This window comes from Nannobrachium achirus, assembly GCF_963921795.1.
Source record: "Nannobrachium achirus genome assembly, chromosome: 7".
Classification (NCBI taxonomy): Eukaryota; Metazoa; Chordata; class Actinopteri; order Myctophiformes; family Myctophidae; genus Nannobrachium; species Nannobrachium achirus.
This window is the reverse complement of record NC_137816.1, coordinates 20,595,245-20,618,962: the sequence shown is the minus strand read 5'-3', so window position 1 is coordinate 20,618,962 and position 23,718 is coordinate 20,595,245. Positions and strand designations below refer to the sequence as shown.

General features: G+C 41.5%; 1 protein-coding gene across 3 annotated transcripts in view; it reads left to right on the top strand.

The window, feature by feature from the left end:
• phkb (phosphorylase kinase, beta) overlaps positions 1-23,020 on the top strand; it is a 176,315-nt gene extending 153,295 nt beyond the window's left edge. For 2 of the 3 annotated variants that reach the window (XM_080729974.1, XM_080729975.1), the window contains exons 23-31: positions 437-518; positions 2,109-2,166; positions 5,641-5,731; positions 7,502-7,707; positions 8,326-8,460; positions 12,694-12,823; positions 16,554-16,661; positions 20,359-20,499; positions 22,302-23,020. In XM_080729974.1, the coding sequence (XP_080586100.1) occupies positions 437-518; positions 2,109-2,166; positions 5,641-5,731; positions 7,502-7,707; positions 8,326-8,460; positions 12,694-12,823; positions 16,554-16,661; positions 20,359-20,499; positions 22,302-22,439 (1,089 nt within the window). In that variant the 3' untranslated portion in view covers positions 22,440-23,020. Of the gene's footprint in view, positions 1-436; positions 519-2,108; positions 2,167-2,355; positions 2,447-5,640; positions 5,732-7,501; positions 7,708-8,325; positions 8,461-12,693; positions 12,824-16,553; positions 16,662-20,358; positions 20,500-22,301 lie in introns of all 3 variants that reach the window. The other variant, XM_080729976.1, reaches the window with a different exon arrangement.
• Positions 23,021-23,718: the final 698 nt, after the last annotated feature.

Sequence of the window (23,718 nt, the reverse complement as noted above, 5' to 3'; positions counted from 1 at the left end):
CAATTCTGCCTCCTGTCTTTTTGTCAGTGCTGCCGTTTACAAGCACTTAGTGCTTTTAGATCGGCTATTTTCAGTGAAGATATTTAGTGTAGAGCAAAAACAGGAGAGTCACTCCTATAGAGCCATATGAGGGACTCACTCAACAAAGCATAGGGCTTAATTGGTTAAGATTAATAATTTGTTAAAAGATCTGTATATCTCATGATCTATTCTACAAGCTCACTACACATGGCATCGCTTTGCGTTCTGAGCTTGTAGATCTGCTATTTTCACTTCTGATCCATGATTGGCTCCATTTGGTGCTCCACTCCTGACATCCCAGCTCTTACAATGCATTATTTTTCTGTGTGTATGTGTGTGTGTGCGCGTGCGTGCGTGCGTGTGTGTGTGTGTGTCTGTCTCCGTCTCTGTCTCTGTCACACACACACACACACAGGACAGTCACTGTTTAGCCAGTCAGGCTCAGCTGGCTGGCATCATCCTCCGGAGGGAAGGACCGGACTACCTTATGAGAGATGGTACAACATCACACACACACACACACACACACACACACACACACACACACATACACACACGCACACGCACACACACACACACGCACACACACACACACGTGCGCGCACACACACACACACACACACACACACACACACACACACACACACACACACACACACACACACACACACAGTTAGTGGCTTTTATGATGTAAAGTAAATGAATGGGCAGGTTTCAGTGGAACTCAATGGCTGCCCAGAAGAGATGATTCCGTTCTGTGTTGAAAGGGTTAAAGGGCACACAACACGTAGAGGGGAAACAGGAGAGGGCCTAGTACAGTGTCCTGAGGGACACTGTTCAACTAAGTATATGGGTTTTTGTGGTTAAGTGGTTAATGTACTATGGTATAAAAACACTGTACTATATGCTCTTCTACATTTATAATGTCTGTTGACTATTATGTGTCCTGCGGTGCAGTATATATTTGTATTTGTATTTTTTTATTGTGTATTGTCTGGCTTACAGTATATAAATTATGCATTGACTGTAACCTGCCTGGGGGCTGCACATGGAAATGAGCTGAAGCTAAATATGGTGCAATACACTTATGTTTAACCGTACTACTGTAACTGTTTTACTGTAAACAAATGCCTTCCAACAGTTTTCTGGAAAACGTATGTTGCTATATCAGTTTTTTTTTTATGTCAAAAACATTATGTTTTTGTCTGCGGACCCCCATCTGAAAATGTTTTGTTCCAGCCAGGGACCTCCAGAAGCAAATATTTGAGTTAAAATGTTTGCTTTAAAATATATATGTATTCAAAGATTTGCACACATTTTCATGATTTTTTTGAATAGCCAACCAATGTGCTACTGTATAAGCTTCTATGCTATGCTATATAATCTAAAATTACACAGATGCTTCTTTTAAATATACCTACTGTATATGTACAGTATATTTTAATGTTGTATAGCAATTGAATGTGTTTCATAGGACAGGGGTTTTCAAAGTGGGTGACGGGGGCACCCTGGGGTGCAGTGACGGCCGTCCAGGGGTGCCGTGAGATAATTTGATAATATTTGGAATTTATTTGGACACTTATATAAAAAATATTTAGTATAATTTTAAGTACAAAGTTATTTTCAGTCAGTTCTAACCAAAATGGCTATTATCTCAACGTTTTCCTCGCAAAATAATCACTAAAATATCCTCACTGTCGGGCAGAAACCTCGTATCTCCAAGTTTCAAATGTGTACGTCTTTTGGTAAAGCAAAGCCCTGCTTCATCATACAAGACTGTCGCACAAAACTAGTGAAAACAGCCGATCTACAAGCACACAACGCCTCGCATCATGCGAGGCGTTGTGGGCTTGTAGATCGGCTGTTCTCACTAGTTTAGTACATTTTATAGATGATAAATACAAAACGAACGGTTTTGGACATACAAGGTTTCCACCCGACAACGATGATATGCTATAAATATAAGGTGCTGGGAGTGAAAATTATAATGTAGGGGTGCCTCGGATTAAAATATATATTTATGGGGTGCCCTGAGACAAAGAAGTTTGGGAACCCCTGTCATAGGAAACATGTTTGTTTGTTTTCAGAGAACCTGATGGACGAGCTGGAACGGATCTACAGAAGAGCTGGAAGCAGGAAGCTCTGGTCAGACCCGCACTAAAACTACACAAAACAAACACAATGTTTTTATAGCCTCTGAGTATTGACGTTTACTTGACTACTGTCTTTTTTATCGTTTTGTCCTGTTTGTCCATTCTGTTTACACCATGACATTCATGTTGACACTCTGGATATTATAAAAATGACTCCCCCGTTCAAACTGGCTGCACTTAGGCTGGCCGTGCGCCACGCAGCGGCCATTATCGAGAAGTTTGCAGGCTCTATAGCCCCCCAGATCACCTCAATGCTGGTGCATGGCAAGCAGGTAATGATGGATGATGCAGGGATGGATGTCTTTGCATGCTGATGTTAGCCAGTCAGCCAGCTCGCTACCTACCTTATAATACCATGGCTGTTTGAGACCCAGAGCCACCCTCTGGTGGTAGCGTTCCTGATACTTCACAGAGAAATGAAATTAGAGAATATGATTTTGCAGAAAATATATTCCATTGATTGCAATATTAATTAAAGGTGCAGTAAGATATTTTTAAACCTTTGTTCAAATACGTGTTAAATAGCTCTGGATTTTGATAGTACCCATTGCTGTATAGAGTGTTTGTTCAGTAACAGGGGTCTCCCTTCACTCCAGCTCTTTATTAAACAGAAAATGCATTTTCAGGTCGGGTTACCAATTTGAACCAATCAGAAGAGAGAATTCAGGGGCGCCCGCTGGCCTAGTGGTCAAGGTGCATACCACATACTAGGCTATGATGCCTGCTGGCGTCGCCGGTTCGATTCCCGATCCGGACGACCTTTGCCACATGTCATTCCCCATCTCTCTCCCCATTTCCTGTCAGTCTACTGTCCTATCAAATAAAGGCATAAAAAGCCCCCCCAAAAAAACAAATCTTTAGAAGAGAGAATTCATGCAGGATGCAGAGTAAAGAAGTAAAATTGGCAGTGATTGAACAAATGAATGAGCAGACAAAATAGGAACTGGAAGACAAAATTGATTGGCTGAAATTGGCAACCCACCTGAAAATCTATTTCATGTTTACTAAAGAGAAGGCAAGACGGGAGACCCGTTACTGGAACAAACACTCTATAGCAATTATTACTATGGCAATATAGAGATTTAACTATTTAACAAAAAAGTTTTTGTTTTAACCAAAAATATCACTTACCTTACCTTTAAGGCATTGATTGCACTTAGATCTGAGTTGAATCAACCTGTTTTTGATTCAGATTATCTTTGTGCAGTTACAGTCTAAATTTAAATCTGTACAATACAGTCATTTTTTTTGACTGGGCTTAAAATAACTTTAATTAGCCAGTGTTGCATAGCTGGTGTCATATTTAGCTGTGACATTTCTCTCACACGTCTACTGGAGACCTTACCAGATTGCTTCAAGGTAATTTTCAAAGCCAAGTGAAATGTCAAGTTCTTTACTTTTACATAAATGGCACTTTATGGATCAATTATGAGCCTGTGGTTTCAACAATTGACTCTGTCAGGCAGAAACCTTGTATCTCCAAACCTCCAATCCGTATATGCTTCGTCACACAAGAGTGTCAAGCTAAATTAGTAAAAATAGCAAATCTACAAGCTCACATTGTAGATCTACTTTTTTCACTATTTCCGACAATGTTAAGGGGTTATTTCCTGAAATGTAACCCTGTTGGACATACAAGGTTTCTACCCAACAGCGACGCTATGCTGTAATATTAGTTTTGGTCATGGGAGAAATTAAGATTATTTTCCAGTTGGAATGTAACCACCAGAGGGTGTAAATTGTATTAAAACAAATGATAATAAATATAATAAAATAAAATAGCATTGATTGCACAATAGCCTCTACAGCCAGCAACAAGCAGTTGTTTGGCTTTGAATTGAACTAGCAGAGATGTTAAGTTGTAACAGCCAGTGACCTGAGCCTTGCTGGCCAGGTTAAGGTAGCAGTACATGCTGGATAGAATGCGTTGGTTCTGTGGCTCTGCGTTGTGCGTTGGCTTTCCTTTCATTAACATCCGCTCAGCAGGCATCTCCTCTACTGTGCTAACAACACACCAGGGTTGGGTGCCAATGGGTGACAGATTCAAGTTTCTCATCCTTGCTTTGGTGGTGGTCAGTGTTTAGTGGTCCGTGATTTGGTTTGATTTTGTGTCGGACACAGCTGACTGTTTCTTGACAGCTCAACAGTGTTGTTGTCATGGCTGTTTTGTGTAATTAATGGGACTTTGACACAGAAGAACTTGATTATAGTGAAGAAGAAAAAAAAAAAAACGCCTGGAGGCCCCATTCATGGCCCTGAATGAGGCGTCGATACTCAATCCAATTTGGTTTCTCATTTACTTAACATGAGCTAGGAACTGGAGCTTGAAATAGGTTCCCCAACAAAGCACCCCAGTGGGTTCACAGCAGCACAACATTGTGTTGCCATTTTTATTCATCACACGCAAAGTTAGGCCATTATATTTCTGCAGGTTTAATCATCGAGTTATTGCACGCACATGCGCACAGACGGTTCAGTTGATTCAGTTCTCTCGTGTTCATCGCTTCTGCAAGTCCATGTGTATATGTGTGCTAACATGTGATATACAGTACTGTTGAGTGCAGTCTGTTGCTCTCATCATCATAAAACCCCTGCAGGCAAGAGGCGGCGACTGCCTACAGTCACACTGTGAAAGATGCATTGTGGAATTAGTTCTCATTAAAATGGTTTCTGCACCAAAACAGCCCAACTGCGCCGAACGTGAACGAAAAAAAACAAACAAAAAAAACCTGGGTACCGAGGCTACCCCCTGCCGGTGGGAGCTCCTCACTGGCAGGGGAGCCAGTATGATACAACATCATTGACAACACACAGAAATGTGTGGGAAGGAATTAATAGGCACAGCGATTAAAACATAATTGGCTACTCTTAAATTTAAAAAAGCCAAAAATAAATTACTCAAATCTGGCTGTTCAAATCAACTGCTTCTCGGGAAAGAAGCTCTCTGCCGTGACATCTCCTAATCATGCCTACACTTTTGATGTTAGAGTAAATCATTTATTGGGTTTTTTACAGTCACATTTTAGCATTCATTCTGAGTGCCTCTGTGCTCTCCGATGGTTTTTTTTTTTTACACTAGGTGTATGGCTGTTTGACAATGAACATCTGCAGCAACATGCTTGAGCTTTTCAGATTAGGTCTGGGAGTTGACTGGCAATGACACCTGGGAAACTGTTGATGATTTTCTTTTTCCTTTTCTGTTTCATGGATTTCATCCATTTTAACCTACCCTATCCAAACTAATTTGGACAGGAAGCCTGTAGCCCCATTAAGAGGTTACTTAGTACTTTGATTTTGAGACTGCCACATAGAATATGTACGGACATATTTCCTGTTAAATTATTATTAGTCCATTTGGAACATTGGTTCATTCATTCTGAATGGCATCACATCCACATTCCTAAACCTTAAGCACTGAGCAGTCTGTTGTAATGGAGGATGTGCTTGTTGTGTTTTCACCCATCAGGTCGGTTGTCCGTCTGGCTGCCAGTCAGTTAACTAAACTAGTGGACAGCCTTGCTCCCAGTATTACTAGTGTGTTAGTGCATGGCAAGCAGGTAAGTGTGCCGCACAGACAGCTGAGAGCACTAACAACAGCTATATGACCTCATGATATCTAAGCAAATTGGTTATGTTTGGACATGATTTTAAAGGTAGGGTAAGTGATTTCACTTAAGTTTCAGTTTTCATGTAGGTGCCTTCCTCCAATCATGATCAAGTGGGGGCAGGCCTTGGTGCCCCACTCAACCATTATTGGAGGAAGGCCCCACTCTATCCGGATTGGAGGAAAACTTGTTACCAAACAGTTTTGGTGGAGGAGCTCCACCAAAACTGAAACTGCTTTTTTCTCCTCACAGGAGATGAGGCTGAAGTTCAAATATGGACCAAACTCTCTATAGTAACTAGTACTATCAGCACATAGACCCATTTTGTTATTATTATATTAAATTAAATGACTTACCCTACCTTTAACATTCACAAATAAAAAAGGGTTGCCAGCAACCTGAAATTCTAAAGTGTCTAAAGTGTTTAAGTGGTTATTCCAAGGGACGGTTGGTAACCCTAGTGATTAACAAAATAATAATAATAATAATATAAACAATATGCAAAACTCACAAAATATGTGAATATGATTTACAAGCTCCTGATGGCTGCATGTGTTACTGTGTCGTCGTCATCATCACAGCTAACTTCCTTTGTGTTTGCACACACATTTTATATCCATTTACAACATCAAGAAATGCTTAACAACTCAACCACTTGAAGCGCTTCCAAACCAGTAATTTGTCTGTTCTCAGTTCAGTTCCAATATACAGTATACAGTGTTAGCTACATTTTCATTACTGTCAAGTGTTGTTCACGAGATTAGCTTCTCAAGAGCCCCGGTTATCTGAACTCATTTTTTTTACTCGAGCTGAAGAATATTAGGCGATTGATTTCACTGAAGCAGCTCCAGCTGTGAGTCTGCATATATATTATGTGTACCGGGGGGAAATGTGCTCTTGTGAACAAGATTGGGAAGAGCTGATTTGTAATTCAAGGAGGGTGTCTTATCTTTGCCTACAATAGCAGCTCAGTAGGGAGATATATGGGACACCTTTTGAACTGGTACTGTATATGGAACTGCAACTTTTACTGTTGATTGTACTTTATTTCCAATTGTTATTATAAATTCAATAAGATATATTTTTTTCTTTTTTCTTTTTGTGGTCACGAGGATCATTCCAGAGTTGTTAGGTCTCTGCCAGTTTGCAGCTGCAGTGCAAAGATGAATGGCTTACCTGAGACTTCAAAGAGATATATTTGAACATCACAGAGCCAGGGTTTCACTTAGATTAAAGGAGATAAAAGTGTCCACTTGTCAGGAAGATGGCCCAAGTGTAATTTCTTGAAGCCATTATATTCTCACGTGACCCCTTGTAAGAGCAGGACCATTTTAGAGTAACAGAACAAAGGGACTTGAAATTGGACCACGGACAGAGTAGCGCACTCCACGTTCCACATAATAATAGCATAAATTCCAGGGTTGCCAACCGTCCCTTGAAATAAGGAATCTTCCCTCATTTGCAAACTAAAAGACATGTCCCTTATTGAACTGATAAGGGACACACTTTGTTCCTTGTTTTTGGGGACTCAATCAATGACACGCAAACCGCTCATATACATGCATCGCGTATTTGTATTTATTTTCAGGCAGCTGGCAACCCTGCATACTGTAGTGTAGACCCTTGCATGGACACACTCAAAACAAAGCATCAACCCTCTAATTCTCCCTTGCTCTGGTGTACATTTTATCCTGTGTGTGTGTGTGTGTGCACGGCGGCCAGGTGACCCTGGGCCTGTTCGGCCATGAGGAGGAGGTGATCTCCAACCCGCTGTCTCCGGGCGTGATTAAAGGCATCATCTACACCAAGTGTTCTCCTCAGGGAGGCGAGAGGGAAGCGGTGCTCCAGCAAGAGCTGGTCATCCACATTGGCTGGATCATCTCCAACAACCCTGAGCTGTTCCGCGGCATGCTGAAGATACGAGTCGGGTAAGGACAGGGAGAGAGAGAGGGAGAGGGAGAGAGAGAGAGAGAGAGAGAGAGAAACCTTTTAACTGGTTTGAAAAAGTTGCTGGCTGCTATTTGTCCCAAAGGTTTTAGACAGAGTGAATGCAAAACATTGAAATATTGCTGCCATTTGTTTCAAAGGTTTATCCTTAGCCAACCTTTCATGTGCGCTATGGATAACTATTTCTCACAGCAAATGCACAGTTTTGTAAGATACTGTAGTTACTTGAACATTTTTTGGAGAATCTTGAAAGTGTGAGTGAGAACTACTACTTTAGAAGGCATTTGTAGAATTGACGTCTGGTCTTAATGGGTTAATTGTAAATACCAGATCTAAATTGCAGATCTACACGCTCACAACACAAGCTTGTAGATCAGCTATTCTCGCTATTTTAAATGTTTTATTTGTATTTTTAATATAATAGTCAAAATTTGACATACAAGGTTTCCACCCCAGACAGTGCATGCAACCATTGATTAGATTTAGAAAGGAAAAAAAAGAAAAACATAATATTCCATGAAGAAGGTGAAGGTTGTGGTGTATTGTTGTGTATTTTTGTGTCATCGTGTATGTGTTGTGGTGTTGTGTGTTGTTGTCAGGTGGATTGTCCAGGCCATGAAGCACGAGCTGAAGATCCGTGCGGGGGACATGTCTCCTCAGGACATCTACCAGCTGTCTCCCAGTGATGTCAAACAGCTGCTGTTGGACGTGCTGCAGCCGCAGTACACCGGCAGGTCCTCTAAACACACACACACACACACACACACACACACAATTTATATAACATACTTGTTGTGAGGATTCACAAAGAATTCAAGGACAGCTGAAAAGTAGCCGAAAATCTACAATCTCACAACATGCCACGCTGCCCCTAATCCTAACCACTAAAACAGGGGTTGTCAACATTTTCAGGACAAGGACCCCTTAGCTGAGAGAGCGATGAAGCAGGGACCCCCTCTATAAATGGGTGATGCCGATTTTCATCGATTTCATAGATTCATATACTTGTTTGACAGCACTGTCATCAGTCTATGTTGGATTTGTGTTAATGTGTTTTTTCAGACATTTAACCACTTAAATCATCAATTATTTTTAAACTTGACCTTTCATTCTGTACTTGGTCTGCTCTTTTTGACCTCTACACCACACCTATCTGCCTTAGTGCGAGGCGTTGAGAGCTTGTAGATCTGCTATTTCTGGCTAAAGTTCTCCTCAGAATAGGGTTGCAAGGGTTAAGTTGTTAATTTAAAAGAATTATCCTATCTCACAAAGATTTGGCGGGGCCCCCGTTGAAGACCCCTGCACTAAAATATTTAATCCTAACCCCAACCTGGATCTTTTCCTAATTCTAAACATATGATTCATATCAACATGTTTAACCATAAAACAGCCATGTCTCTGCAGAATGGTCCTCACAACATCTATTTCTCAAATTCCACTTGAGGGAACATATGGCACAGTGTACCATAGTAGTACACACACACACACACACACACACACACACACACACACACACACACACACACACACACACACACACACACACACACACACACACACACACTGTTTTCTGCATTCAAACAAAGAAGAGACTGAAGGAATCTTACTTGGTCCCCTGGGCTGTGATAAACATGAACGTAGGAATCAGGTCTGTTTTCTTTCATCTAAGAAATAATGTCAAAGTACAGCCACTCTTATTGCAAGCAGATGTAGGGGCTGTGCACACTTATTGCAGTACCTATTGCAACATTCTGTTTGTCCTGTATCGATTATAGCATGATGCCACATAGCTGTAATTCCATTACGTTAAATTGTCCAAAGATTTGTCTCCCCATAGCCTAGTCTGGTGTAGTCTAGTCGTATATCAGATGATTATGGCAAACATCTCCACCTACCAATACATATCATTGTTGTTGGGCAGAAATCTCAATATGTCAATTTATAAATGAATTGATTTAATAAAGTAATGTCCTACATATTTTCAATAGGAATCTTGGGATTATGGTTAAGTGAATTGAGTCTCTCAGGCACCACTTACTCCCAGTCTGAGTATCGCCCCCACGAATGGTTATGTTTAGCTTAGAGATGGTTTGGGATTTGCCAATCCTACCGAAGACGTGTGGATTTCATCAGCCTCTGTCGAAGTGCTGTGTGACCTGGCTCAGGGCAGATATAGACAGTCTAATAACAGTTTGGCCTCCCTGTCCAATCTTTAGCTGTGCAGTTTGTGAGCAAAGCTGCACACATCACTGTGTTGTGTTCAGAATCAGTTGTGAAGCTGCACTATAATGGGAACGATCAGGATGTCATTGTCTCTGCATTGATGAAAATTGCGCACTGTTGCTTCAATCAGCTACAAACTGGCCACAAACACCGTTCAAGGGTCTGCCATGACAATATTCATTATTGTTTCCCAGGGGCTCCTGATTGCTCCAATTGCTGGCACACTGTTGCTCCAATCTGAACCAAACTTTATATATATATATATATATATATTTATGGTAACATGTCATTAGGTCGAACACCCTTTGGATCGACCACCAAACTCTAACCCAAACCCTAATCCTAACCTCAGTAAAACTATACCTACTGTAACTCTAACCCTAAACCTAACCTCAGTAACCGTGACGCGGGTGATTATCTAACCTGCCGACGCTGTTCGACCCAACGGGAGTTCGACCTATAGGGCAGTCCCCATATTTTTTATTATATTTTAATTGGGGGGGGGGGGGGGGGGGGTTTCTTCCTTTATTTATACTGGTAAGTGGAGATGGACAGGAAACAGGGAGAGAGAGATGGGGGAGACATGCAGTACTTAAGAGCTTAGGTGCCCAGACCGCTAAGCCACGGTCCAGGACGTGTTCCAAACTCGACACAAACACTGTTCAGGGGTCTGCCATGACAGCCACACCATTGCTCCAATCCTCACTTTACTTTACTTTACTTGATTTGTTTATTTAGACGGGACAATGCATATTAATGAACACTACATAAATGCAATGTAAATACACTGGATTTAGCAAGAATGCTAAATTTCAGTCCCCACATGAAGACAAAAACAAAACAACACAACACATACCAACAACAGTAACCTTACATCAAGGGAAGGCATTTAGAACACCTACATACAAGTACTATACTATACTGTACTGCAGTGTCTAACATTTCAAATGGCCATAACTTGTGACCATTTCTCCAAACAGTGCAATAAAAAGTCCCCTCTGCATCATTCTCAACAATTCATTGGCAGCTCAATGAATTGCTTTAAAGTCTTGCTTTGTTCTCTCCATGGATTTGTTGTTACTTCTGTCTCTGTTTCGGACATAAGAGGGAGACTAATGGGAAATGGATCGAAAACTGTTTGAAAGTACCAAGGGAGTACTGCAAAACTTCACTTGTGTGCCAAACTTGAAAACTTTGTATGCGTGACAAAATGCACAATATATTGTTGCTGTTGGGCAGAAACCTCTTATCTCCATATTTAAACTTTTTTATTTTATTTTATTTTATTTATTTTTTTTTTCATAAATGAATGTCCTACTTTGTCATACTAACTAGTTACTACAGTGTCACACAAAAGGAGCAACACTTGCCGATCTACAAGCTCACGTGTTGCAGATCGACTGTTTTTTTTTATGTTTAAAGTGAAAGTGAAAGTGTTTAATACTTTTCAATGGCTCAATATTTCTAAAACCCATAGACACACTTAACTAATTTACTGCCAAAGCCATAGTTTCCCAGATTATTCCCGATGTCTTTGCCGAAGTATAAATCAATTAGATTTGATTAAAAACAATCCAAAATCGGATCGCCGATCCGTGGTCCCTAAGTGGCCCAAAGATACTGCTTCTAGTTTAGTTATGTCTAGGGGTTATTAAACAGAATTTTCTGATGGGTTGGTCTCTCCCCTGATTGGATGAAATTGGTGTCCCGGCAAAAGTCTGAATATGGAGATAGGAGGTTTCTGCCCGACAGCAACGATGTTGTTGACGGTGTTCTTTCTACGGGTCAAAAAGGTAATTTTTATGGTGGTCTTTCTACAGGTCTAGAAGGTAATGGTGGTCTTTTTATGGGGGTCTTTCTACAGGTCTAGAAGGTAACGGTGGTCTTTTTATGGGGGTCTTTCTACAGGTCTAGAAGGTAACGGTGGTCTTGTTATGGGGGTCTTTCTACAGGTCTAGGAGGTAACGGTGGTCTTGTTATGGGGGTCTTCCTACAGGTCTAGGAGGTAATGGTGGTCTTGTTATGGGGGTCTTCCTACAGGTCTAGAAGGTAATGGTGGTCTTGTTATGGGGGTCTTTCTACAGGTCTAGGAGGTAATGGTGGTCTTGTTATGGGGGTCTTCCTACAGGTCTAGGAGGTAATGGTGGTCTTGTTATGGGGGTCTTCCTACAGGTCTAGAAGGTAATGGTGGTCTTGTTATGGGGGTCTTCCTACAGGTCTAGAAGGTAATGGTGGTCTTGTTATGGGGGTCTTCCTACAGGTCTAGGAGGTAATGGTGGTCTTGTTATGGGGGTCTTTCTACAGGTCTAGGAGGTAATGGTGGTCTTGTTATGGGGGTCTTCCTACAGGTCTAGGAGGTAATGGTGGTCTTGTTATGGGGGTCTTTCTACAGGTCTAGGAGGTAATGGTGGTCTTGTTATGGGGGTCTTCCTACAGGTCTAGAAGGTAATGGTGGTCTTGTTATGGGGGTCTTTCTACAGGTCTAGGAGGTAATGGTGGTCTTGTTATGGGGGTCTTCCTACAGGTCTAGGAGGTAATGGTGGTCTTGTTATGGGGGTCTTCCTACAGGTCTAGAAGGTAATGGTGGTCTTGTTATGGGGGTCTTCCTACAGGTCTAGGAGGTAATGGTGGTCTTGTTATGGGGGTCTTCCTACAGGTCTAGAAGGTAATGGTGGTCTTGTTATGGGGGTCTTCCTACAGGTCTAGAAGGTAATGGTGGTCTTGTTATGTGGGTCTTCCTACAGGTCTTGGCTGAACAGGCGTCAGATCGACGGCTCTCTGAACAGAACTCCTCTGGGTTTCTATGACCGGGTCTGGCAGATTCTGGAGAGGACGCCCAACGGCATCACGGTGGCCGGAGCTCACCTTCCACAGGTACCTGCCTCCAATCATCCATCGTTATTATAGCTCACCTTCCACAGGTACCTGCCTCCAATCATCCATCGTTATTATAGCTCACCTTCCACAGGTACCTGCCTCCAATCATCCATCGTTATTATAGCCCACCTTCCACAGGTACCTGCCTCCAATCATCCATCGTTATTATAGCTCACCTTCCACAGGTACCTGCCTCCAATCATCCATCGTTATTATAGCTCACCTTCCACAGGTACCTGCCTCCAATCATCCATCGTTATTATAGCTCACCTTCCACAGGTACCTGCCTCCAATCATCCATCGTTATTATAGCTCACCTTCCACAGGTACCTGCCTCCAATCATCCATCGTTATTATAGCTCACCTTCCACAGGTACCTGCCTCCAATCATCCATCGTTATTATAGCTCACCTTCCACAGGTACCTGCCTCCAATCATCCATCGTTATTATAGCTCACCTTCCACAGGTACCTGCCTCCAATCATCCATCGTTATTATAGCTCACCTTCCACAGGTACCTGCCTCCAATCATCCATCGTTGTTATAGCAAATATCATTATTTTATAGAACATCACACTCGTATCATCACAAGATTTTTTGTGTTGTATAGGTCGCAGTTTAGTATCAGAACCGCCACATCTTGACCCTATCTGTCTTTTTTGCTGATTGACTCTCATGCTCTGACATCACGCTCTGACATCGCTGTGATGTCATGGGAACCAAATCCCTTTTATTGCCATACATAGAGATCCCTGTGATGCCAGGGGAACCAAATCCCTTTTATGCCCATATATGGAGATATGGAGATCCCTGTGATGCCAGGGGAACCAAATCCCTTTTATGCCCATATATGGAGATCCTTGATGTCATCAATATTAAGCCCATATCTGTGAATGCCAATATACAGTATAATCACTGTGATGTCAGGGGAACCAAATCCCTTTTATTGCCATATATGGAGATCCCTGTGATGCCAGGGGAACCAAATCCCTTTGGCCAGATGGCCAAGACATGGCGCAACCTCGCCCTTAGGCGACAGATAGCGTAAATCTCCCAATAATAAAGCAATTTCTTTAGAATAGTCTTTACACACTGCAGGTTCTCATAAGGCAACGAAGTACTGAACTTCTTCAGAGCATGTTTAATTTAATGATCAATCATTTTTGTCTTAAATGAATGTCAGAAAGGAGGTGCTCTTGCAACGTTCGGGTTGTATATCCATGCAATATGGAAAGTAGTAATTAAACTGCTAAATCTCCAGTGCCACATTTTAAAGCTATACTGTGTAAGTTGCTCAACTTGTGGTCAGTAGCTCTATAGCAAACCTCGGTCACGTCCGCGTCTTTCGGCCGTTTCTCGGTTCTCACACCCCCGCGTCTGCCTCCACCTCGCTGAGATCTATCTTTTGAGGGGTCCCTGGTTCCTGTGCGTTCAGCCATTCCGGAGATACACTCCTTCACCCATGCTTCACCGTGCACCCGAGTATAGGGACACACGGGAGACTACAAATATGGCCGCCCTAGCGACCCCACTCCAAGATGCGCTGTGATTGGCCGGCAGTGTATAACCCTCGCTGTGATTGGCCGGTAGTATGATGGCGTCATTTTGCCGCGAAGTTCTCCCCCCCTCACGGCTCATAGAAAACATATAAAGAGAAGGCTTTTGAAGCTGAAAATAACGGAGTGGGGGTTCTAAAACTTTAGCGATTTAACAGTTAGGACCATTTTAAGATTTGTTTTATAAAAAATCACACCCGTGTGAACTGAGCGGTGGTCGTGGAGGCTGCGCAACAGCAAAACAAATATATATATATATATATACCTGTATATATATATTATAAAAAATATTAAAACAATATTAAACAAAATATTAATAATAAAATGCATGTCACTCAGGCCGCCACTGGTATCCATCCTTGTGTGTGTGTGTGTGTGTGTGTGTGTGTGTGTGTGTGTGTGTGTGTGTGTGTGTGTGTGTGTGTGTGTGTGTGTGTGTGTGTGTGTGTGTGTGTGTGTGGTGTGTCTGGTCTGGCCTGAACAACAGCGCCCCTCCCTTAACATGTGTGGTCAAAAAAGGTACTGTAGACTACATACAGACAGACACGGACGGACGGACGGAGACAGACAGACCCACACACACGGCCACGTATAGGAGCGTTGTGACCACCGCTCAAAAAAGTTACATGGTATAACTTTAAAAGCCTTTTATTATTTTGGCTGTAAGATATTGGCAAACTCATTTGTATTGGCAGCGACTGCCTTCACCGGCACGCCCCCTGATATTTTTAATAGTTTAATTACTTCTTCCAGTCTTACACAGACATTTTCTTTTCTTACTTCAGTCAGTAAGACTCATCAGTCAATTACTATGAAATTAGGGAGTATGTTAAGGATTTGGAAGGAAGTACTTGCAGTGTACCGCCTCCTACAAGCTGAAGCATGAAGAGAATAGATATGTATCAAATGTGGCTTACTATGCCATGTACCACTGGTTCCCAAACACTGGGTCGGGACCCATTTGTGGGTCACAGACACATTTTTATGGGTCACGACTCAAGTAAAAATCCCTTTTCCTACAATATATATATATATTTTATATATATAAAAGAAAAATCCCTCCCCTAAAAATAATCAAAGTTTGGGAACCCATCTGCTGTAAAAAAAATGGAATCACAGTGGACTATAAGAAATGACGTCATCGATCTCCATCCGCTTCCCGTTTTTTTTTTTCTTTTTTTTTTTTTTCACAGAATCGGCTTTTTTTCTGTTTCCGTGTTCTCGCTCATGTTGGTGAAAACAGTGCATTCTTCAATCGCAGATAGCTATGGATTGCATTCAAACTAGTCACTTTTTAAGGCAAAGCACAGAAAGTGTGTCCATGTCTGTGAAAAATATAAAAATATTCTGTGACTACTTGAATGGAAAAACAGTGGCAGTGGTTAGTAGTTTGTTTAAATATTCTTGGCAGTTGGGGTGCCCGCTGGCCTACTGGTCCAGGCGGCAGGCGCATACCACTTAGGCATTGCCACATAGGCATGGATGCCTGGCAGCGTCGCCGGTTCGATTCCCGATCCGGAAGACATTTGCCACGTGTCACTCCCCATCTCTCCCCCCATTTTCTGTCAGTCTACTGTCCTATCAATAAAGGCATAAAAGCCCCAAAAACAAATCTTTAAAAAATATATATTCTTGGCAGTGAAACAGTTAAAAACTGTGCGTCTGTGACCCTCCCACTTTCAGCCAGGCCCAGCCACTACTTAAATCCTGGCTACGCCACTGCCGATGGGATTTACCCAAAAGAAGAAGGAGATCACCTCCCTTTCTGAAAACTTCAGAAGGAGCATGTATTGTGTTTTACACTTGCTCGCGCATCATGTTGCACACCCAAAATAGCCAGTCTACAAGCTCACAAGGCACTGGTACACTTCCAAGTGTGAATCAGGCTAAACTCTTTAAGTTCACAAGTTTGCTATTGTACCCCAGTGGGAGTGACGTTGAGTTTCTTTGAACAGTGTGAACAGTTTGAGTGGGAGTTTTGCAGGTTGGTGGAACATCTGTCCTGCCACCGGGCAAAAACGTAATCACGTTGATTGAAAGATGAAGAAGAATAAAGAATTGAGGGATCATACACAATGACCGATACATAATGATAAATGAACCTAATTTTCTCTCTCTCTCTCTCTCTTTCTTTCTCTCTCTCTCTCTCTCTCTCTCTCTCTCTCTCACAGCAACCCACTCTGTCTGACATGACGATGTATGAGATGAACTTCTCCCTGTTGATAGAGGACACGCTGAAGAACATCGTACTGCCTGAGTACAGACAGATCATAGTGGAGGTAAAAAGATTTACTAACATAGAATTTAAATCTACTCCACCCGTCTCTGTTTATGCAGCATATTTCATGCTCACACTGGACTGACAATACAGGATTTTTAAAATCATAATATTCTTTGAGACACACATACAGGTATTTTGGGGCATGGCCAAATCCACCATTTGTGTTTAGACCTTTTAAGACATAAATACAATCATATGGGGGGAGCTTCATCGGCTGTTTTGGCATAGTTGGCAACAGGTGCAACTGTGCAAGTATTTACAACATATCAACAATGCAACGGCTATTGATAATCAACACCAGATAATCAATATCAATCAGTTTTCTTATATCACACATACAATACATTTACCCACAAAATATCCAAGAAAGAAGCACTGGTTTGCCTTGTTTCTATGGTTTCTAAGTACCTAGCTGACATAATGGCATATGATTGTTAAATCAAGGGTGACGTCGCTATTGTCAGAAGAATCTGGTAAAACTATGGGATTTTATGAAGATTATCGGGGTTGCCCCGAACACAGCACCTCATGTCATTTCATCTCACATGATCAGATTGATTGATTGATTGAAGACTTTATTAGAAGTTTGCATAGGAAAAGGTACAGTTTCATGACGGTACAGTTCACTGGTACAAGGTCTACTAAAAGGAGATCCATGAAAAGACTAAGCTTATTTCCACTGGAAACCATTGAAGTATCTCATATAACATTGAATGACAGACAAATAGAACACAGTACTATGCAGTAGATATGTAAAGAAAAACAAAAAACAAAACAGTAAGTCTAAACAAACAGTATATACAAGGAAGGGGCAGGGGAGGGTAGGGTTGGGCTAGGTTCATTTTTTTTACCAGTTGCGAACGGCTGCTGCCTGTAAGTGGTTTTTCAGGGCAATTTTAAAGGATGCTAGTGATCCACACTCCTTTATGGCCTTCGGTAAGGCTTTCCACATTTTGGTGGTATAGCAGAAAAACGAGTTTGACCCTTTGTTGGTTTTGACTCTGGGTTGCAGTATGGCTGACTAGCAGATGTAAACGAACTGAGCCGGTTTTAATGTGCAGTGGTCAGTGTTGTACCCGAACGCGTTCAATGAACGATCGTTCACGAACGCGTTCATATTTTGGGCGAACGTGAACTGAACGTTCTTTGTTTCCGCTTGATGAACGCTATCGTCGAACGCGTTCATTTTGATGTCCTTGAACGGTGCTCGTCGGCTCGTTCGGTCCGCGGTCTTCTGTCCTCGCGTCTTTCTTTTCATTCACATTTCACATTATGCTCCAATAACACCCAGCTGCAGACTCGAAGACCTTGCGAAAGTTGATATGTGAGCGGACTGAGCGCCTCGGTGTGCTGGGCGCTTCTCTTCCTCGTTACGTCTCGCAACGCAAGTAAAGCCTGACTACTTCGCCGCATAACGTGTTTTGCATGCCGAAAATAGCTGATCTGCAAGCTCACAACACGTCGCATCCACAAGACAACGTGAGCTTGTAGAGCAGCTATTTTAACCAACGCTTAAACATGCGGATGGGCACGACGATTAGAAACCTCTGACTTCACAATAAGCCCCTTTTTGACTGCAGTTTTAGCACCACACCACACCACACCACATAAAAATATCTACATTTTCCATTACACAAACGTAGCCCTATTGGTAAGAAACAAATTGACCCTTAAATGTGATTATAATACAATATAAATTTGTATTACAACTATCCTAAATTATAATACACTATAAAGTATTAATGTATTACTATGATAATTATAATACACTTTATAACACGTTATAACACAATAGAATCTATTATCATGTATTACAACTATATCCTGGTGGTCTAAATGAAAAGTCAGTGAGTGGTCAGTCATTATGAGGGTGCAGGAAGACTGGGCACTAGTGGTGGGCACCTAAATATCGTGGGCACTTCAATGTTAAGTTGGATGAAATACGGTAATTGCTGTGTGTGGTTCTATTTGGGCTGTGTCAATAATTTTGACAAATAATAGCTTGCAGCAACGTAACATTTTGGGGAACCATGAACTTTAGTTCAAAATGTAGAATTATGAACTAGGAAATGAACTACTTGAACTAGTTCATTTTGAAAGTGAACTTTCCCAACACTGGCAGTGGTGATGAATGGTGGTATTATGTCTGAAGACCTGTTATAGACAGTTGTCAGCTGTCCTACGCATCACAAGTAGTTCACTTCATGACTGTCTCCTTTTAGACTGTCTTTCTATCGGTCGCGGTTGAATCCCCCTGTGAGTCGGTGCCATTCCACTCGGACAGTAGCGATCCAGACAAATATCCAGATAAATCAATCAAACATCTTTGAAAATAATCTAAATGTCCTGTGAGCAACTCAGAGACTTAAGATTGTATCGTTGAACTGTACTAGAGGATAATCATACCAGACATTCACTCCCGATCTAGGATGGGGTACGGAGCGTCCTCCCTATACTCAGGAGGGTTGTTTCTGACACCAAATCACCCGCATTATCTTGTCTGAGCCCATCTTGGCATATGCAATTGAACCAACATGCGTGCAAAATATAAATAAGCTCATGGTCAGCTTTCACAAAATTGTAATTTGACAAAAAAATAAAAAATTGAAGCGCATTAAAGATTATAAATATATATGAATGTCACGGTTTGCCAACAGATTAGCAGCCGTTCCGTGCATGCACACACCTTTCAGAGATAATGTTAATGTAATGGTGAGGCTCAAAATATGACCATGTCATGAAAAGCATTATGGATCTTTCATTCATTCATATACAAGGTATATACATATAAAAGAAAGAAAAACATATTAATGTATTTCAGTACTTTCCCCATGGAACTCAGGTCATGTTTACAAACCAACATTTCCAACTTTTTTTATTATTATTATTCCTTCCAAGTTTGTTTCCAACCTCGACTAGAGCTGTTTCAGTTCAGTACATGTCATGAAAGATTGGAAGAGAAGAGGGTGCTTTAGTGTGACCAGCTTGACTACAAATCATTGCTGTCAGGTGGAAACCTGAGTGTAAGGTAATGGGGGGAAAAAACAGTGTTTTCCGATGGATACATTGCCGTTATTATTAAGTCAACCTACAAACTCACAATCTGCAGTGTTTGTGAGTGACACTGAATCTTTTGTGTTACACTGTAGTTTGAAATAGTAGGACATTACTCCAAAAATGTTATATGGAGAAGCAAGGAATGCCCAACGGTGACGAAATGTAATCATAGCGAATTGACCTGGACATACAGTGCTTTCTTCTTTCTTCTTATTGCACTTCTCTACGTGATTTCTGTGGTTAAATCAAATAGAAAACATCATAAGAATGTCAAGGACCCGTAAATGTATTTGTCCCCTGACCCCCCCATCTGAAAATATGTTGCCACCCCATACAAGATGTGTGGTGTTAAAATGTTTAAAATATATATTTTTCACATATTCTTCCAAGATTGTTTGAAAAATAGCCTAAGCATAGGTTTAAAGTTGTTGAACTGATTTTGATGCTGTATCTATATGTAACTCATTTTGCTGGGGACCCCTTGCAATGCCCCAAAGGACTTTGAGAACCACTGATCTAAATCTCTCCAGTGTGTTCTGTGGTTGTATCAAATAAAAACCTGTCTGAATGAGAGTCCATTCCATGGATATTACATTCCATTGCTTCTAAAGCTCTCCACTGTCTTCTGTTCTGTTCAGCTGATGATGGTCATATCCATCCTGCTGGAGAGAAACCCTGAACTGGAGTTCGGTGAGAAAGTGGACCTGGACCACCTGGTGAAGGAGGCCTTCAATGACTTCCAGAAGGATCGGAGTCGCTTTGAAGGCATAGAGAAGCAGGTAAAGTGGTCGTGAAGTTTGTTAATTGAAAGCATAGAGAAGAAGGTAGCACAAAGTGGTGATGTTGTTACAGGCCTTCCATAGCCTCAAGTCACAACTGATTCTTAATATACATTACTAGCTGTGAAACCGTATTGGGCAAAGTGGGCAGTTGTACGTCCATTTTGAACTCTTGTCCACTGCTGCCCCCACAGTCAGGAAATCGCACAAAATTGTAGATTTTATTTGGACCAAACATTCACCTGAGTTTCAAAATCGGATACAATTTAACTGCTACAAATGAAAAGCATCACTACTTCACTATGTGTGGGTCATTAATTAATAGAACAGCAAGATTAATTAAATCAGATTCATGAAACATTTAAGAAAGCCTGCCTATTTAGAGTAAAACTACTCACAGGTTGTTTTTATTTTATCACTTTCCATTGTCCTTTGAATGCTATGAGTGTGGAGCTCTCTCCTTTAGTCCAACTGGGAGATGTGTCCAATCTGAGCAACCTTTGATGGAGAGAACATTTTGTCCAAAGGACAAATTCACTCATTTTATCATCAGAATGTATTCTTTGGTAGGCCTTTTTTTCTATTACCTTGCAATATTTCCTGTGTTGGCTGCGCTGCCCCCTCGAAACTTCGCTTGCCCAGTCAAAATGTTATTTCTTCTGCCACTACTGATATACACTTCAATTTTGGTGCCTCTCTAAATCAGTGTGGAGAATAAATTAACACGTTTAACCATGGCTACCTGATAATATTGTTTGAATTGATTGATACTGCGTATGACTACCCGTAATTGCTGGACTATAAGCCGCACCTGAATATAAGCCGCACCAGCAAAATTTAGAAAAAATAAAAAATGTTTACATAATATAAGCCGCACCTGACTATAAGCCGCAGGTGTCCTTCCTGCTTCCCGCTAGAGCGCCCCTGGTGGCCGTTAGCTGTATAAATCTATATATAAATCCTTGTTAAAGACCATTGTAAAACAAACTAACTGGCCGTTGGCTGTAAAAATCTTTATATTAGCCGCACCGTTGTATAAGCCGCAGGGTTCAAAACATGGGAAAAAAGCCGCGGCTAATAGTCCGGCAATTACGGTATATGACTGACGCTTATACTTCTCCTTAAAGCAGTACTCATTTAGTGCTGAAGCCAACGTTTAAGCCTGAGTTCTTCTTGGTTGCGTGCCAGTGTATATGTATAAATCACAGTTTAGATTTTCAATTTGCAATGAAAAATGGAACAAAAAAATCTTCCAGCAGAATCGCTTTTTGAGTTGAATAATGTGCCGTCCTCGGGGGCAGGCCTTTGAGCAAGCACATTAGCATAACTAGGCACAGCCAAGAAGGATATCCTGTTATTCAGGGATGGAAATGAGCTCAGCCCCTGAGAGTTATTATTTTATTTATTTTTTAACTGAATGAGTTCCCAGATTATTGGACACAACCCATGTCAGTTTTGCTCAAATATCTTCTTTATTGCGATTCCTGGATCACCATGATTTTTGTAACCCTAACCCAATTTTTCAAACAGCTGATCACAGTAATATTATGAATATGATCAGCTGTTTGCTGTTGCATCTTCTTCTGCACTCTTCTTATGTTGATAACAATGATGCCATTTTTTATTTATTTTTACCTGCTGAAGTGCTCAAAGCATATGCACTTTAGCACATTTTTGAGCATGTCCAAAATAGAGAAGAACATTCATTTCTTTCATCACTTCCGGCCTTTGGAAATGAAAAGGTTTGAGAGCCACTCCATTAGAGCACATGGTAAGATATGTCGTATCCGTGTCTGTTGCAGGACAACATGGAGGCGTTCTACAACACCCCGCCGGTGGGCACGAGAGGAACCTCCAGTTACCTGACCAAGGCTGTCATGAACATGCTTCTGCAAGGAGACATCAAGCCCTGCAAAGACGACCCATGTTCTGTTAGCTAGAAGCCCTGCAAAGACCACCCATGTTCTGTTAGCTATAAGGCATCATGTTGAACCCCTTTGTTGTAATTCAAAAATAGCAACAAAACATAGTTGATCTACAAGCTAACAATGCGTCACTAATTAGTTATTTCCCAAACCTCACACCACCTCCTACAACTGTTACATATGTTACATGTATGCATCACCAGCAACTACAGGACATGTACTTTGCATTTGACTTAACACCTGTGTTACTGCTACTCTTAGGGCAGCTGACTGCGTTGACATACTCTTAGTGCAGGGGTGCATTGGACGATGCAAGACTTATCTATAGATCATTGGTTATGAGTGTGTTGTCATGTGTCTGCAGATTGTTTTTTGTTTTGTTTTTTAAGTTAACGTGTCAGCATGCATCGATTTGAGCTTGTTCTTTCTAGGCTGTTCCAAAAGCAAAATATTACGCAGGTCCACCAGCATGAAAAAAATTGCAAATCAAGATGCCTTCATATGAATGTTATCGATATGTGTGCGCGCGCGCACGTGCGCGCGTGCGTGCGTGCGTGTGTGTGTGTGTGTGAGTGAGAGAGAGAGTGAGAGAGAGAGGGCATGGTGTGTGTGTGTGTGTGTGTGTGTGTGTGTGTGTGTGTGTGTGTGTGTGTGTGGGGTGTTGTCTCTGTCTCAGAGGATGCGTGGTTGTGTGTCCTCTGCATGACATCTTTGTGCATGGAGCGTTTGCTGCGTGACAATAGCTTCTGTTTGCCATAACCCCCCCATGTCGCTTTCTCTCTGATTACTGCTGTTTGCGACGTGATGTGAAATGATGTGAGTTTGTGAGTGGCGGTCTCTGCATGACAATGAGCTCCGCTGCGTTGTTCAATCCCAGTTCTGAGGGCTCTCTCCAAAAAAACAGAAAATCCCATTTCAAAGGAAAGTAGGCAGCGGAAAAATGTTTTTGTCGCTGTCAGGTGGAACATTGCATGTCCAAAATGGTTACTTAGTTTCCAATGGATCAAATGTAGTTATTATTTAGATCTTGTTAATACTTCAATATTTATATTTAAACACCCACAGACACACTTAACCACTTTCACTTTGTTTTCAGAAATAGCAAAGATGGCAGATCTACAAGATCACAACGTGTCGCCATGAGCTTGTAAATCGGCTATTTTTGCTACTTTATGTGACACTGAAGCATGTTGCTGTTGGGCATTCATTTACGGAAAGCTGAAATTTAGCGGAGGTTTCTGCCCGACAGCTATGTTTTGCTGTCATCCTAGAGTGGAAATGATGAAACATGTGA